The sequence below is a fragment of the Coenobita brevimanus genome, chromosome 74 (assembly GCF_032717465.1).
Source record: "Coenobita brevimanus isolate Jiangsu-jjx chromosome 74, ASM3271746v2, whole genome shotgun sequence".
Lineage (NCBI taxonomy): Eukaryota > Metazoa > Arthropoda > Malacostraca > Decapoda > Coenobitidae > Coenobita > Coenobita brevimanus.
In genome coordinates, this window is record NC_137027.1 from 33,560,464 (window position 1) to 33,578,102 (window position 17,639).

Here is a 17,639-nt window from a genome sequence, read left to right on the forward strand (position 1 = left end):
ATCCTTCATCCCCAGCTTCCTCTTCAACGCACTCTAACCTAATCCACTAGCTGCTGTGGTTCATTGGTTTAGAGCAAACACCACTGCTAAAAGGTCAAGTGTTCAGGTCCACTCAAGGGCCATTAGTTGATGTTAGGAAGGGCACCCTGTCACAGAGGGCCTCCAAAAAGGAAGTACATAGTGTGTACTACATGTAACAAACAATCCAACCCACTTCAGTCCAGCCAAACCCAGCTTTACATTACTAAAGACATATGAATAATATAATATAGTGAATCCAAACCAAACCAGACTGAACAAAATCAAACAAAACATACTGTAACAAGAGAAAACCAGCCTAAACAAAATTAAATTAGGGTGACTGAAATCAGATAAAGTCAAATCAGACTACTGTAAACCAATCCAAACCAAACCAAATACTGTACAGTATAGCCCTTTGTGTGGTAGGTGGGGGCACTCACCATCCACTCACTCAATGTAGTGCTGCTCTCGGGTGTCTGCCCTGTCCTCTCCTCCATCCTTCTTTCCTTCCATCTTCTTCTTTCTTTCCTTCATTCTTTCCTCGTCCTTCTGCCCTTTCCTCGTCCTTCTGCCTACGCGTGACTTTACACTCCCTCTTCTGTCTTTCATTCCTTCATTCTTTCCTCTTCCTTTTGCCTATGGGTGACTCTACACTAAGTGACAAGCCAAATGGTTTCCTGTACACCAGGAAACCATTTACTATGCTGGGTGGTAACCATATAACCAAATTTTGGCACCTGGTTTAGTGGGTAATTATTGTGCTCCAATCGGATTGAGCCGGTGAAGGTTTATATCCAAGGGATGGTTGGGGTTTATTGCTAACGTAATGCCACTCAGGGATGAGAGAGGTTGGTCACTATCATCTTAAATGTCAGGACCAACTGCCTAGCCCCGGGATCCTACGCTCCTCATGGGACAACGTAGGATTGGATGATGGATGGATGGATATAGCCACACCCAACCTAACCTAGCTGAACCTAACCAGACTACAGTATCCCAGCCCTTATCTCCATCACAGCCTTCTCCTACCCCTCCTCCTCCACTCTCCACTCTCATGTGTGGGGAGGCTCCCCACATAGAGCTCTTCAATAGGGTGGAGTCAAAGGCTTTTTTGTCTCATTAACTCTCCTTCTCTTACTGACTCCCTTTAACCTCTGTCTCTTTGTCGCACTGTTGCATCTTTATCTCTTTTCTATCGCTACTTCAGTGGTCACTGCTCCTCTGAACTGTCTGCATGCATTCCTCCACCACTACGACGGGCACATAGCACCCGTCTAGCAGCAAACTCTCATCCCTTTTCTGTCCAACTCTCTAATGCAAGAGTTAACCGTTACTCCCAGTCCATCATTTATGCAACAGGTCAACTCTGGAACTGTCTTCCCCTGTCTGTATTTCCTGCTGCCTATGATCTCCAGTCTATCAAACGCAGTGTGTCCAGGCATCTCGAAATGATCAAATCTTGAATTTGGCTCTCTATTGTATTTTTTTTTTCTCTTGGAGGGAACTCTTATTGCGGGCTCATGGCCTTTGGTTCCTCCTTCCTCGCATAAAAAAAAAAAAAAATCACCATCCCCAAACCCCACAAAGACCCCACATTACCATCCTCACACCCACCCATCACACTCCTCTGCACCCCCTCCAAAGTCACTGAACGACTGGTATTACAATTAGTTACACCTCACGTCTCCCTAGCCCCATCACAACATGGTTTTAGGCCACTTCACTTCACAGATACTCTTCTTACAGACCTTACACAAAGCTATTTTGATGGCACCAGTTCAGCCAGGCCACCACACAGAACACTCCTAGTCACACTAGACATTAGCAAAGCTATTGATGCCATCCCCTTGTCAGCACCAGAGACCAAATATATCCCCAGCAAATCATTACTTAATAGTCATCCATCTGAGACTTCAGTCTAACCTAACTTCAAGCTTCATGACCCCAGGTGGTGGTGAGCCAGCGTGAGGAAGAGGCACAGCGGCTGAGGTCACAGATGCAGCAACTGACTTCAGGGACACACACTCAGGTAGTTGACCTGGCACAACTTGCTCAACTTCAGCAGGTAAGTTAGTATTTTGACACTGGGATTGATCTTAATCCATTCAGTATGATGATGACACTATTTTAATGTAACTACTGTCAGACAATTTCCTTTGGGCCATAGGAGTTCCCTCACAGTAATTGGTTGGAAACTCACAGCTATCCCTTTTAGTGCTGTTTGGTGATATATATCTGTATATATTTTTTTATATCAAGCTGCTGTCCATCAGACAAGTAAGTTGTGTCGCGATATACTCCTGAAACCAAAAGATGTATTTCTGTGGCATGGTCTACTGCTGATACTCCAAATATTACTATTAATTTGTGAAAATAAAGGGTGTTAGAAGTGAATGAGCAACCACAGAGAGGTGAGGTGCCATATATGGATATCAGGCCTCCATGAAGCAATCACTGTATATGATATTCATTTTGAGACAATGCCAAGCATCCAAGCATTGCATCTGTATAGATGAGTTGGTTAAAGGGTCCACACGCCACACCAGTTTCATTAGCCATTCCCATTAGCTAACATCCTAATATAATTTAATCATCACGATACATAAGTAACATTACTTCAGCTAACGTCAGACTATTTTATCCAGCTGAGGGGAAAGAACGCGGTGAGGTAATATATTCCCGTCAAATACAACTAACTACCCTAGTTATGCTATGCTGGAATAATCTGAGTATTTATACTGTGACACTTCAACCCTTCATTTAAATGGCTATGAATTATGACTAACCAGCAACAAAGACAAAACAGTGTTATGATTACACAACAGACATGGGGTATGAGCCACTGGCAACTCTTCCAATCACCTAGAGAATGGTTATTCGGGGCCACCACCCACTACACACATTGAGAGCTGTTTCTGAACTCTTCATTTCCATTTCTCAAAATGCATAGTGCTTACAGGCTTCGAGAACTTTTTGGTGAGGGTGTACATCCTCGCATGTATCAGCATTGTGCATCTGATGGCAGCTGTCTACGGTACATAGTCTCTGGCAACATTCTGATCCAGACCCTTAACTGTAAGATTATTTTGTAAAGCCTCATCCCAAGTCTTCTTTGGTCTGACTCTTGGTGCTCTTCCTTCTGCATTCTCATTCACAGGTCTTTGTACCCAATTTTTATCCCTCATATTCTTCACATGTCCAAACCACCACAGCCTTCCTCTGTGCTTATTACCAGTGCAATCAGTTAGTAGCCAATGTCTCAGCATCTCATTCACATATCTGCCATTTACAGTCCAAGGGGTATATCCCAAACTAAGCTGAAGTTACCTGGCAGTTTCAAGAATAAATATAAAAGACATCATTGTTTGGTTGGGGTTAAGAAGTAATGAAAAATGTACCAAGTGAAGTATAATTTAAAACTGCTGTAATATAACTTAGGACCAAAAGTTATTAGAAAATCCATGGGATGGGGACCTTTCCAGTGCACATAATATACTGTATATTTTTTCTGATAATGTTTCAGTTAATGAAGTTAGAATACAATTGTTATTCAGTATTAGATGTTATGTGTTATCAAGTTACTTCTGTCAGTTTTTGTTGTTATTTTGGTGTGTGCAGGTGTAGGTTTGTACTGGACATAATATGGTACATCTTTTACAGTGCAGGTATTGTGTTACTGTAAACAGGTGAAGGTTTAAACATATACAGTACTTTTAAGTAGTCAGTTCAGTGTAATCTCTGGTAGGCATGAGTTTGCAGTGGGAGTGTGTTATTTACTTTGACATATTGCTCAGGATGTGAAGGAACGGGACGCGGAGATCGCCAGACTGAGCCAGCAGTTGACAGAGGCCTCACAGGAGATGGAGTCCAGTGCAGCATTTATCACATCACTTAGAAACATAAGGAGGTATTTTTTTTTTTTTTTTATGTAAGAAAGAAGGAACCAAAGGCCAGAAGCCTGCAAGATTGTTCCCTCTTAGAAAAAAAAAAAAAAAAAAAAAAAAGTCATAAGAAAATACAGATAGAGTTCCCCTTTTGTCTTTTCCGTCTGACTCAACTGAAGCTCAGCAATGGAATGGTTGATGGTCAATTTTTTTTAAATAAACAATTTATTTGGGTGATAAATGTACTGAATTATCCTATGATATCGCTGATTTGACAAACCAGAGTAAAAATTTGGGGAGATATAAGCCTTCAAAGTTGCACAAAAAGAGGTTGATGGCAGCACGAGCCTCAAGTGGCTGTGACGCCATAAACCTGTCAAGCTGGGAGACAAAACAAGACTGTGATCCCCCGCTAAGTTGTGTGATTGTGGTTCTGCTGATTAGCCAAGCTTTGCTTCATCATGGCCTAGTCTGCAAACAACCACCATTGGTGCTTTGTTCCACTGTGCAAGAACACAAGTAGAATCGCTCCAGATAAAAGATTCATCTCTGTTCCAAGAGATGAAAACCAGGAAGCAGTGGTGGTGATCAGTGCATCAGGAGTACCCCATTACAATTGGCAACTCCTACTGTTGCGAAGCAGTGCAAGGGAATACCGAATTGGTGGTCATTTACCGAGTCGGCACTTTAAAATGGAACATATTATAATTTTTACCACCTTATAGGTACATGCACACCTAATTATCTGAAATCTCATCAAAAATTTGTGCTTAATATAATTATTAATAAAAAATGCAGGTTTCACAGCTAAAATGTGCTAAAGTAAGTGGATATATATATCCTTCAGATCATCACCATGCTTTGACAGACTTCCATTTTGCACAGCCGTTGATTTAAAGCACAATTAAATGTATTTGTATTGTAATCAATATTTGCACAAAACAGAAGTCTGTCAAGGCAATTTGTCAAGCTGGAGGTGAAACACTTTCACTAACTTTACCAAATTTTTGCTCTGAATCCTGGATTTTTATTAATAGTCAAATTAAACAATTTTTTGACCAGATGTCAGATAATTAGGTGTGTATGAGCTATATAGTGATAAAAATTGTAACAGCCAAATATATGCAGCATAACCTAACCTAACAGTCACCTGTCAAGCAAAGCCAACCCTAACTTTGGCTTAAGCCATTGGTAGTGATGTGAAAATCTTATTCTCCAGATCAGACTGGCTGTTACTAAAAAGATGTTCAAACATCACAAGTACATAAGACCAAGAAAATAGATAAACAAATACTTCACAGAGGTCTAGCTGTCCACGGTCAGGCCTATCTTGGAGGAAAAAATATTGAAATATTTTGGTCTTTGTGACATCTTCCTTACGTATTGCTGTCCAGTTTCAGGGCTATATGCCTCTGGATTCAGGACCTAGCATTACTTGTACTGATTCAGTTCATAAATAACTTCATTATGACATTATCAGATCTAATCTTTGTGCCACCGAGTTGTCCTACAGATACTCCCTGGTTGTTGCAAGGTACCCTGTCACTAGTAGCCTCTTTAAAACCAACAAAACTCATCACTAAAGCAAAAACACTGCATACTATATCTTTAAGAGAGCTATCACACTAAGTCTTAAATAGCTAGCATGATAACAGCAGCTGAATATCAGAAATCTTAACTTGTACTGGAGTATGATTCCCAGACATTGTTGTGAGTGACAGTCAGCTGTGGCCCTGGTATGGGTTGTGACGTCACAGTGAGGGTGCATGTTTCACGCGAGGTACGATAACCTCCAACTTTGATTGGTTAATTTTTTTCATAAATATTAAATCAGATAAAAAAAAAAATGATATTCCAATGACTAAAAGTTACCATTTTATTACTTCATGTAACTTGTACATGACCATCAAGCAGTCCCTTCTCCTACAGGGCATTGGTTGGTGCCATACACCACATGTCACAACTTGGGTACCAGTAGCCATTGTCTTTACTGAATACTGTACTTGTTTGAGCTGTCTCATTCAGGACTGGTTTGATGCTATAAGTGGGGATGGGAATGACATGTTGCTAGTTCTTGCGGAATCTTTAAGACAGTTCATAAACATTCAAATTTCCCAATTACTCCTTGCCTTAGTCTGTGATCAGCCTTGCATTCTTTCAGTCAACTGTTTGTTACTCCTGCCTTGTGTTTAACCCTGGCCAGGCTGGATCTTTGTAAGGTAGTTTTCCTCCCCTGAGTCACTGTTATATAGCCAGTGTAGACTGTATCACATATGAAGCTTGTGGGTTGGCCTGAGCAGACCTTCATTGTGCCCCATATGAGGTCTGCAGCTCAGTAAGGGTTAAATTACCAACAGATCCCTTCCATAGGGGTTCTTCAAATATCATACTTACAAATACTCTTCACAGTGTTCATCCATCAGAAACTGCTCCTCCTAGAGCTGGACTGTGATGCAACCATCACCATTCTCTACTCCAGTACCAACACAAGTCATACCATACACAGTCCATTGGGCCATTACTGTATTGCTTCTCAACACACCAGAGTATACTCCCTTACTTCATCCATCTCACTGTCACAACTCACTCTGCCCTCATTGAATTATTGCCTCTTGTATGACAGCACACCTACTTGCTTCATACACTTTACTCGTGATACTGTATTTATTAATAATGATAATGACAGTGATGATGAAAAATATCAGTCTATAGCCAGACACCTTAATCCTATAAGGGGTGGCCACAAACAAACTGCCTCCATGTCACCTTATCCCCTGCCATTTTGCTGCTCTACCCCCAACTTATATCCTCTCTTTCATATGCCTCTCAATTCCATCCCTCCATCTCATCCTCAGTCTTCTCCTCCCACTTGCCCCCCCCCCCCTCCGACCTCTTTCACATACACTTTCCTTGTTAGTCTCTCACCGTCCATCTTTGCCACATGACCAAACTACCACTATGTATTCCTGCTAATGCTTTCTGTCACATGCACATCCACACCACATACAGTAAAATATCAAGGTTTAATGTGAAAACTAAAGAATTAATGAAGAGATGCTAAGTCTCCTATTCCAGTGAGAGTATGGTTTGGTAGTGGAGGTAATTGTACCAACACTGCCAATGGTTGTAAAGGGCTGGCGATTATGATGGTGAGAACAATGATGATGGTAGTTGTGAGGGTGATGGCAGTAAGCTGATGTTGATGGGGTTATGATGATGATAGAAATGATAATGGGTTTATTGATGATCATTATGGTATTAATAATGATGATGATGGTTATGTGGATGGTAATACTTCCTTGACATCACATCTTTTGACTTTACCCACTTGATCCTTGTTGATGATGATGATGAATTTGTCCCAACAGCCAGCCTGAGAAGGAAGATGCAGGTGTGATCAGACAGCTGCGAGGGGAGCTGAGTGAGGCCCAGAAGATGATGCAGCAAATGCGAACTCAGTTGTTGGCTGCAGAGGAAGATGCTCAGTTGCATGCGCAAGACGTGAGTTTGTGGCTGGCTGCAGCACCAGGTGAACTGGGTGGTATTCCTGAGGTGGAGGGAAAGCTGGTGATTGGGAGAACTGGAGCTCCTGTTTTGCTAGCTTTATTGTCTATGTTTCATTAACATGGAGGGTAGTCCATCACACTCTTTTAAATATTTTCCTTTACCTGTGTACACCAAACTACATGTACAAATTACACATTAAGTTTCATCATCATCATCATCATCCAGACCTATTGCCTCACCCCCAGTGTGGGGTGAGGTAGGATCCAGAGAGCCAGAAAAAAAATTGACAGAATGAGATACAGTTCTAGCCAAAGTTCACCCAGTTGAATGGGCCATGCTCCCCTTCACTCAACATTCAACCCCCAGAATCCTGGCTCCATTTGATAGGTCCAAACATACTCCAAACATAGCTTCACATTCATATTATACGGTGCTTTCTGTTCAATAATTAACAAAAATTGTGACCCACCACTTAGTCTCAAAGTCCTCATCCTTTTTTCCGACACTCTTTCTATCAGTTTTTGTAACATTCATAGCCCTACCTCAATATTCCTTTCCACTGAACACCACTTCTCCTCCTGTAAGCATTACAGCACTTTTTATTTCTGACTTGGCTGTCAAAGGATATTGATAACAAACCCTTCTCTGTATCCTCCTACCTTCAGTATATTCATATCCAAGCTAAAGGTGGTTTTTGCATGGATATGTGCAACATCCTCACTTTTTCTCACATTCCTGAACTTTTATTCACTGAATTCTCCACTCTCTGGCTGGTGGCAGATGGTGGCCGCCTTCATCCACTCACTTGATGTACCTGTGGTGCCGTACATCTTCCCTCACCTGTATCATTATTTTTCAGCATCAGTCCTCCTCTCTTCCTGTTTTTGCCATCCTTTGTGGCACTTTTTCTATTACTCTTCTTTCAACATTAGGTGACTCTTCACTGAGTGACAAGCCTAATGGTTTCCTGTAGCCCAAGAAACAGGCTACAATACTAGGATGTAACTGCATAAACAAATACAGCAAACCCCATTATACAATGAACCTGTATGCAATGAATTGCTTGTATGATGACAAACAAAGTTAGGACTTTTTTTTTCATTATTCAGTAGCATTTTCACGTATATGATAATTTTGATCCCATATAAAGCCTCACTGGTCAAAGTAAGATCACAATTTTCACATTCGATCACTGACACAAGCTTACAGTCATCTGCTTGTTCCAAGATGTCATTTGAACTTGTCACTGTTGAAAGTGTTAGTGTCAGTGATGAAACACTGGTGTGGTGTTGGACTTTGGGTAGCATGTGAAGAAGTTAAGCGCAGTAAAGTGAAGTAATTACCAGCTTAGGTGAGTTGGAGGCTTGTTTTTAGACTTTATGATATTTTTGGTGGTAAGAAGCAAGTGAAATGAAGTGAAATAACTTCCAGTTTAGGTGAGACTTTTCACTAGTCTACCAAGTTCTTGTCCGGTTTGTGCAATTTGTACTACATCATCAGCATACAACAAATTTGAGATATTCCATCCTTCACCATTCATTACCAACATCATCCCTCTCTCCATTACTCATGTTTTTACTTCTCTCAATCACCCCATCCATATATATATTTTGAACAACCATGGGGACATCACACAACCTTGTCGCACACCCAAACCGATCATGACCCATTCACTTAGATGCCCATTTACCCTTACACAAGCTTCACTACCATCATAAAAACTCATTAGGCACCTAGCAGCTTACCATGTACACTGTACATGCATGATACCTTCCACAGTCCTTCTCTGTCTACTTTGTTGTATGCTTTTTCTAGATCCATGAATACCATAAACACTTTATAGTCCTTCTCACAAGCCTTCTCCACTATATATCTTACTGCAAATACTTGATCCACACATCCTCTGCCACTTCTAAAGCCATCCTGTTCATCACTCACTAGGACTTCTGATATCTCTCTTACTTTCACTATAATAATTCTTCCATTTACCTTCCCTAATTCACTCAATAAACTTGTGCCATGATACTTCCCGTACTCACTTTGCTTACCTTTATTTTTGTACAGGGGTACAATCACTGCCTTTTCCACTCTGCTGGCACAGTTTCATTCATCCATGCCTTTCTACATGTCTCTAACAAACACTTCATTCCACTGTCTCCACTACACTTAATCATCTCTACTTACACCTCATTAACCCCAGCTCCTTTCCCATTTTTCAGCCGCCTCACAGTGTTCTTCACCTGTGTGAGTGTCATGTTTCCTGGCACTGCATTCCTTCTCTGCACACCCCCAAAACCAATCATGTATACAGTAGCACTGCTTTCTCTGTTCCCATTCATCAAGCTTTCAAAATATTCTTTCCATATGGTCCTTACATCATCCCTATGGGTTAATATTCTACCACTTACATCCCTTACACTTTCACATTTCTTTCCGCTGTCATTTCTGCATTTCTGCACCTCTTTCCAGAATAACTTCCTATTTTCCATCTATTGGATATGTTTATATAAAGCTGCAGAATGTGGTAAAGTTTTTGGCATATCAGGTAGAGCCAGGATTCCGGGGGTTTGAATTATGTGTGAATGGAAGCATGGCCCATTGGACTGGGCAAATTTGGGTTGTCCGGACATTGCAACTCCTCACCCTGCCCTGAGGTGGGAAAGGAGGTCAGGATGATGATGATGAAGTACATTTCCTCTCACAACCTTCTTTCTTCCTGTCAGTATAGGTTCTGTCAGGGACACTCCATTGATGATCATCTCACATTTTTTTCTGATTCTTGGTCATCCTCTTTTCAGGTCTTTGTAAAACCTTTTCCATTGTGCTTGACATCTCAAAGGACTTTGACAGAGTCTTTACTTTCCAAACTGCCCTCATATGGTTCGTATCCTTCGTTGCCATCATTCTTGTCTTCATTCCACATTGCTGTGTAGCTGCTGTTGTAGATGGCCACTGTTTTCCTCCTAAAGCATATTAGTAGTGCTGTTCCTCAGAATTTTATCCAGTCAACAACTCTACCCCTCCTGTTCATAAGTAGTCATCTTGGCTGTACAGTAGTGCACCAACTTTCGCTACAGCAGGATTCGCGGAATCCACTTTCGCGGCATGCACCAAATATTCCCTGACTTCCATTTTCGCTTGAAAAAAATCGATTTTCGCGCACAAATTTTGGGTTTGGGACAATATTTTGAACTTTGAATTTCCTGCACCACCCGCCCGCAACCCACCGCCATCTTGAATGACGTCATGTCAACACTCTGTCCACCCATTCCCGCCATTGTGTACGAGCGTGCTAGCTCCAGTGCCATAGAGGAGCTTAACCTGGATGAAGATTTCGATGGATTTGTTCAAGAGAACCTAGCACAAAGGGAAATTCAGCACAGAGTGGAAGTGTTGCATCAAGTTGCATCTGAGGAGGCAGAGAGAGAGAGTGGTAGCGAGGCAGCAAGAGGTGGCGCCAATACGTCTGGCGTGGCTAAATAAGCCCGCCACGCGCCTCGGATACTTACCCCCAACATCCATTAAACACCTCAACCTGGTCTCTGTGGTATGTTTCTCCTCATATAATGTGTACTGTACAGTTTTTATTGTTTGTATCTCACAATGCAATGTACAATAGTGATTTGATGTACTGTATTGCAAGTGAAAATGAAAATCTGATGTTACTTTAGGATAACCGGGAACCAATTAGCCTTTTTGCCATAAAGACAATGCCCCAACTTTCGCTAATTCCACTTTCGTGCATTATTTTTGGACCCAATTAGGCGCGAAAATTGGTGCCCCACTGTATTCTAGGCCTGTCCACTTATACACTGATGACTCCACTCTTCACATATCCATGTGCATCTCACAGTACCCATCACAGGAGTTACCTCAACAGTCATGAAATGAGGCTGTGCCACACCAAATTTCAGACTTGTCAGTTACTGTATTCCTGACTGAGTAAAAGAAATCATGTGATTTTTAATTTAAAAAAAAATCAATTTCTCCATCTTTCCATTTGTCAAAACCTTCTACAGGAATATCCCTTAATATTCAGTACTACGCAAGTCAGTCCCTCATCATTCCCCAGTATCACTGAGGTATCATCCTCTTGGGGCCTGTTCTTGAAGAATTACATTACAACACTTGCACAATCTTCCTATCAGAGATTGGGGTAAGCTTTTTTATGTTTAATGTAAGATTTTTTAAAATTGTCATATATTTTCTTCCATATTTACTGTTTTCACTATAATACTTTGATGACTTAATTTTAAGGAGAAAATCTATGCATGGGATGAGATAGAGCTAATTTACATTCAGCTTAAGTAGCCAACATGAATTGCAGTGGTTTCAGTGATGGTGATAATGGAGAAGATATTGTGTGAATGACTAGTGCCTTCCCTTTGCCTTTGACTCATACAGTGCTTAGTAGCTATGAAATGGTGATGGTAATGGTAATGGTTATGATACTGATGAAAAAGGTGATCATATTGCATGTGACCATTACCTCGTATTTGATATAGCTGTCAACGGTGATGGGCGAACTCCAATCCTACTTGGCGGGGGAGTACTCACTGGCAGATGCAGTAAGGGAGCTGAAGGAGGCACGAGTGCAGGTGCGGGAAAGGGATGCTCAGATCTCTCGCCTTACAGCACTCTCCAACACACTGCACATCAACATCAACCAGCTCTTGGATGAAAATTCTGAACTCAGGTATCAGAAAAATTGGTTAACAGCTAATCCCACATTATCCCCCTCAAGGTGTAAGGTTCCAAAGATAGGATACTGTAGTCATGTTCATGTAACGATTGATAACCAGCTTACACCTCTTTGTGGTATTATAGTACATGAGGTGCTGACAAGGAACCTATAGATGGTGGCACTGTGCACCTTGGGCAGAGCAGCTGCAACATCCAGCTGGAAACTAAACCTCATCATTTTCCCTGCACCTCACCATGGAAAGAACCCCAGTCTGGGCCTGGTGAGATGCTGTCTATGACAAGGGGGTGCTGGATCCCTGCACAGCACATGTACTGTACTGTACATAGGACAGCCTTACAGAAGCATCTGCTTACCTGTGGTCAACAGGTCTGCTACAGCAGATAGTCCAGGGTTAAGCAACACAACAAAAGCTATGCATGATAACAGAAAACTGCAGTTACTAGTTGGTGAACTTAAACACATTACCAGGCCTTCAGTCTAACTGGGGCATTCTGATCAGTAAACTTTAAGTCCCTGAACTGATAGAGATTGGTAAACAGAAAAAAATGTAATCCCTGCCACACATCTCTGTTGCAGAATATGGAAATTTTTCCATTTGAAAATTTTCTACTTTACGCCCTGAGGGCTGTTGACAGAAGTGTTAATGAACAGTACAGAGCTTTCAAGAACAAACTTCTCAGAGTTACTGATTCATTGTGTGGATGGACAAGCAGACCATTTACATAAAGTAACATGGTGGTGTGATAAGGGTGTATAAGATGCAGTTAAGGAGAAAAGAAGGATTTTCCAGAAATGGAATGGGGTAGTAACAAGGAGGAATACTTGGATGCCAAGTGCAGGGCTAGAAAAAAAGTATGCAGGGAAAAAAATCTGAGCCTCAGAAACTTTTACTGGATAACCTAAATAGTGTGGCAAGGAAGAATATAATATTTCAGTTGACAAATCAGATGAAGATGGGAAAACAGGGATATCATAGGTCAGCAGTGGGTGAAGAATGATGAAGGAAAGGTAGTGGTGAACAGTGAGGATATTAAAGATACCTGGACAGAACATTATAACCAGCTGCTGAATGAGGAGTTTGACTGAGGATGGGAAGGTCTGGAGTCAGCAGATCCAGTGTTTGGTGCTTGGCCTTTGATTGATGCTGTTACTGTGAGCAGGGCAATAGGCAGGATGCAGGTGGGGAAGGCAGCAGGTGTCTGTGTTGACTGCTGAAACATTGAAGGCCTCAGGAGATAAAGAAGTGACATTAGTTACTGATTTGATAAATATTTGTGAGTGTGTTCTCCCAGATAATTGGCCGGAAAGTATGATTGTAAATGTGTGCAAGAGGAAGCGTGATGCACTGGAAAGAGGAGATTATAGAGACATAAAACTTTTGGACCAGATCATGAAGGAAATATAGAGTTCTTGAAGGTGTGATTATAAAATGAGTGATACTATATATTGATGAGATGCAGTTTGGGTTTGCGAGTATGCCAGGCAATGGGACCACTGATGTCACAGTTATTATTTGACAGCTTCAGGAAAAATATATAGGAATGAAAAGGGAGCTGTACTTTGTTTCTTTTTATTTGGAAACAGCCTTTGACAGAGTCCCTAGGGGGTGATGAAATGGGCTTGGGATTGAGGAGTGGCTGCTTAGAGTGGTAATGGGTATGTATGTGGGTGCATGGAGATTTAAGTGATGAGTTTTCTGTGAATGTTAGTGTGCATCAGTGGTCAGTCTTCAACCCCTCATGGTAGTAGTACCAGTAGTTGTTCCCTAGGCAGTCTGGCCGAACAGCCCCAAATCCCTAAGAAAGGCCACAGCCAAGACCAGGCTTTCCCACAGAGCTCTCAAGGAGTGTATGTTGTGTTGTTGGTGCAGGTGATTGTGTGCAATGAAGTCTTCCATAATGTGCTTAATAGTATGGGGTGCTGTGTACATCCTGGACAGGCGTCACCGACGGAGTCATCCAGCCTCTTCTGATAACTCAGCCTTGCCAGGGGGACCCTGTCCTCACTAGGAAGGTAGCATTCAGAAGGGTGGATATAAGGAAGCCATGCATGCAGCTGTATGTCGTCTCTATGTGACTGGAGCAGCGAGTGATTTGGGTATGGATATGCTTCTGGAAGCTGGTTTGAGGTGAGCGAGGGAGGAGAGATGACAGTATTTGTGTATGATATCATGTGCTGGGTGTTGTTTTGATATTCTTTGGTGTGTGTGGATGTGCTGTCATGTAGTATACTGAATGGTATGGGTTTGTGAAGGCTGCGGCATGAATTTGGGTGCCTCTCATGGCCAGCAAGGCTTCCATACTTCAAATGCCTGTATCTAATAAGTTACTTAGGTTCATATTTCAGGACCATATTTTAGGGTTTGTGTAGGCATATCTACCTGTGGATGAAACACGGTACTGTACTGTAACTTTATTAATTTTATGATATTAACACTACATTTAATGAAATGTCAGATCTCACAGATGGTCGGCTGTTAAATCACTCCACTGAATAAAATTATTTGTTCATACAAAACATAAAATGAAAAAGTATCACTGCAATAAAGGGGTCATCCCCTTCAAGCCAGTGATGTATTTTTTCACTATTATCAGGCTACCAAAAGAGCTTTATTTAAATTTGGAAGAACTTCCAGAATTGTAAGGGTTAATGAAGGCTACAGCTTACACTTTAGTTTGAAAAGCCTCCCAAAAGCAGAAATGCTGTATACTGTTTGGTGGTAAAGAAAAAATAGTAACAACACTAGACGACTGTAACAGCCAGAGACAGTTGCTGAGTTTGCCATCACTAAAAAATCATTGGTCAAACTATCACCAAAAAGTATACAGACATGTTCCAGGACCAAAACAAGCTTCTAGGGCCAAGAAGTGCCTCATTTATGTTTTGGTTTTTCCTGTATGGAAGAGTAGTTGAAAAGTGGGATGTCCAAAATATTGTAATTCACACATAAATGACCTTCAGATTTTTTCCATAAAATATTAGGAAAATAAGTTTATCACAAGATTTCATTCCGAGTTCAAGTATCTGTAACAGTGTTGGAGTAAATTAAGGATTAAAAATAATGATTTTTAAACATTTTTGGACCAGTGACCTTGAAAAGTAGGTCAAGGTCATTTTTGGACCGGTGACCTTGAAACTAAATGGAAAGGTGAAAGGGTGAGAGAATGGGAATATGGTTTAGGTATAAGTGCGGGAGTCAATGAAAATGAGAGGGCAAGAGAGGGAGTATGTCTGATGAAAAGCAAGAAGTGGAAGGAGAATATAAGAGAGTATGGAACAGTGGGTGCAAGGATTGTATGGGTGAGGATGAAAGTAGGTATACAAGCATGAGCGATTGTATGTGTGTATGCCCCGACAGAGGATCGATTGGCAAGAGTGAAAGATGAGTTTTGGGCGAGTGTAGAAGCGTGTATCGACAAGTTTGAGAGGAGGGAGAGCGTGCTGTTCATTGGAGACATGAATGGCAAAGTTGGGAATGTACAAGTGGATGGAGTGGTTGGTCAGTGGGGTGTGCCAGCTGACGTAGATGGGAATGGAAGTGCTTTGGTGGACATCTGTGCTTGTAAGGGGTTGGCAATAGCCAACACCTACTTTCGGCATAAGATGATCTACCGGTATACATGGAAAGTAATGAGGAGGATGAATCGTGAACTTGTTGAACGAAAGGCAATGATAGACTACGTGTGTGTGGATGAGCGAATGAGAAGACAAGTGTTGGATGCAAGAGTGTGGAGAGGGTGGGGGAATGGAGTCTCGGACCATCACTTAGTGATGGCCAAGGTAGAGCTGCAAAGAAAGTGGTTGAGGAGACGAAGGGGAAGACAGGAGGAAGCAACTCCTGCGAGAAGAGTGGAGAAATTGCAAGATAGTGAGAAAATGACAGAGTATAAGAGCATAGTGGAAGAAAGACTGGGAAGGTATGAGCTAGAGCAGATGGAAGGGGTGGAAGACGTATGTAAGATATTCACGGAAGAGATAAGCGCAGCGTGTGAGGCGGTTTGTGGAGTGAGGAGGAGATGCAAGGGTGTGCAAGGGACAGCATGGTGGAATGATGAGGTGAAACGAGCTGTGGAACAAAAGAAGAGGGCATATAGTGAATGGTTAGCGAGTAGAGGCAGGGGAGAAGATGAGAGAGAGAAGAGAGAGGTATATGTGAGCAGGAGAAGGGAGGTTAAGAGACTGGTGAAGGAGAGTAAAAAGAAAGTGGATGAGGAGTTTGGGAGGAATCTGAGTGTGAAATGGAGGAAGAGTAAGAAATTGTTTTGGAAGGAGGTAAAGAAAGTAAGGCAGTGTGAAAGGGGAAATAGTAGGGGAGTGAAAGATAGGAATAATAGATTGTTGGTGGAGAAGAGAGAGAAACTGAGGAGATGGAAGGAGCACTTTGAGGATTTGTTGAATGTGGAGAGTGAGAGCAGTGCGAGTATAAGTGGCTGGGGAATGGCTGGGAGAAGAAGAGATGAGAGGAGGGAGGAAGAGATCAGTAGGGCGGAAGTAGTGGAAGCGATGAAGAATATTAAGTTGGGAAAGGCCCCAGGAATTGATGGAGTGTGTGGTGAAATGCTTTGGTATGGGGGTGAGATTGTTGTGGAGTGGATATGGAAGTTGTGTAGATTGGCTTGGGAAGAGGGAAGGGTTCCAGAGGACTGGAAATCAGGTATAATTGTTCCTTTATACAAAGGAAAAGGAGAGAGAGAAGTATGTGGTAACCATAAGGGTATTTGCCTACTTAGTGTGACTGGTAAAATATATGGTAGAATACTCATTGATAGGGTTAGGCATATGACAGAGGAGCTAGTTGGAGAAGAACAAGGGGGATTTAGGAAGGGAAAAGGGTGTGTAGATCAGATATTTGTTCTAAGATGTTTAGTGGAGAAGTATCTAGAGAAGGGAAGGAAAGTGTATGCTGCCTTCATGGACTTGGAGAAAGCTTATGACAGAATAGATAGGCAAGGTATGTGGAAGGTATTAAGAATATATGGAGTGGAGGGGAAATTGTTGAGTGCTGTGAAGAGTATGTACGAGGGAGCTAGGGTTACGGTGCGAGTGGATGGTGAGCTGAGTGAGTTCTTTGATCTCAGTGTGGGACTGAAACAGGGTTGTGTGATGTCTCCATGGCTGTTTAATATATAAATGGATGGGGTTGTAAAGGAGATGCAGGGTAGGGCAGTGGATGTGGGGGTAGCTCTAATGAATGAGGGTGAGATTTGGAAGCTTCCGGTGTTGCTGTTTGCCGATGATACAGTACTGTTGAGTGAAGATGAATGGGAGTTGCAAGGTTTGGTGAATGAATTTGGGACAGTGTGTAGGAGGAGGAAGCTGAAAGTTAATGTAAACAAAAGTAAAGTTATGGTGTTTGAGAGGAATGAAGTCACAGAGTGTGCAGTGAGGTTGGATGGTGAGGATATGGAGAATGTGAGTGCATTCAAGTACTTGGGTAGTGTGATAAGTAAGGATGGAACTTTAGGGGATGAAGTGCGTGAAAGGGTACAGCAGGGAAGGAAGGTTGTTGGTACACTGAAAGC

At 41.9% G+C, this 17,639-nt stretch overlaps 1 protein-coding gene across 1 annotated transcript in view; it reads left to right on the top strand.

Moving 5' to 3' along the window:
- LOC145407820 (centrosomal protein of 290 kDa-like) overlaps positions 1-17,639 on the top strand; it is a 119,270-nt gene that overhangs the window by 33,037 nt on the left and 68,594 nt on the right. Inside the window, exons 7-10 of the mRNA XM_080278677.1 lie at positions 1,970-2,086; positions 3,816-3,928; positions 7,274-7,406; positions 11,918-12,108. Of these exons, the coding sequence (XP_080134803.1) occupies positions 1,970-2,086; positions 3,816-3,928; positions 7,274-7,406; positions 11,918-12,108 (554 nt within the window). The remainder of the gene's footprint in view (positions 1-1,969; positions 2,087-3,815; positions 3,929-7,273; positions 7,407-11,917; positions 12,109-17,639) is intronic.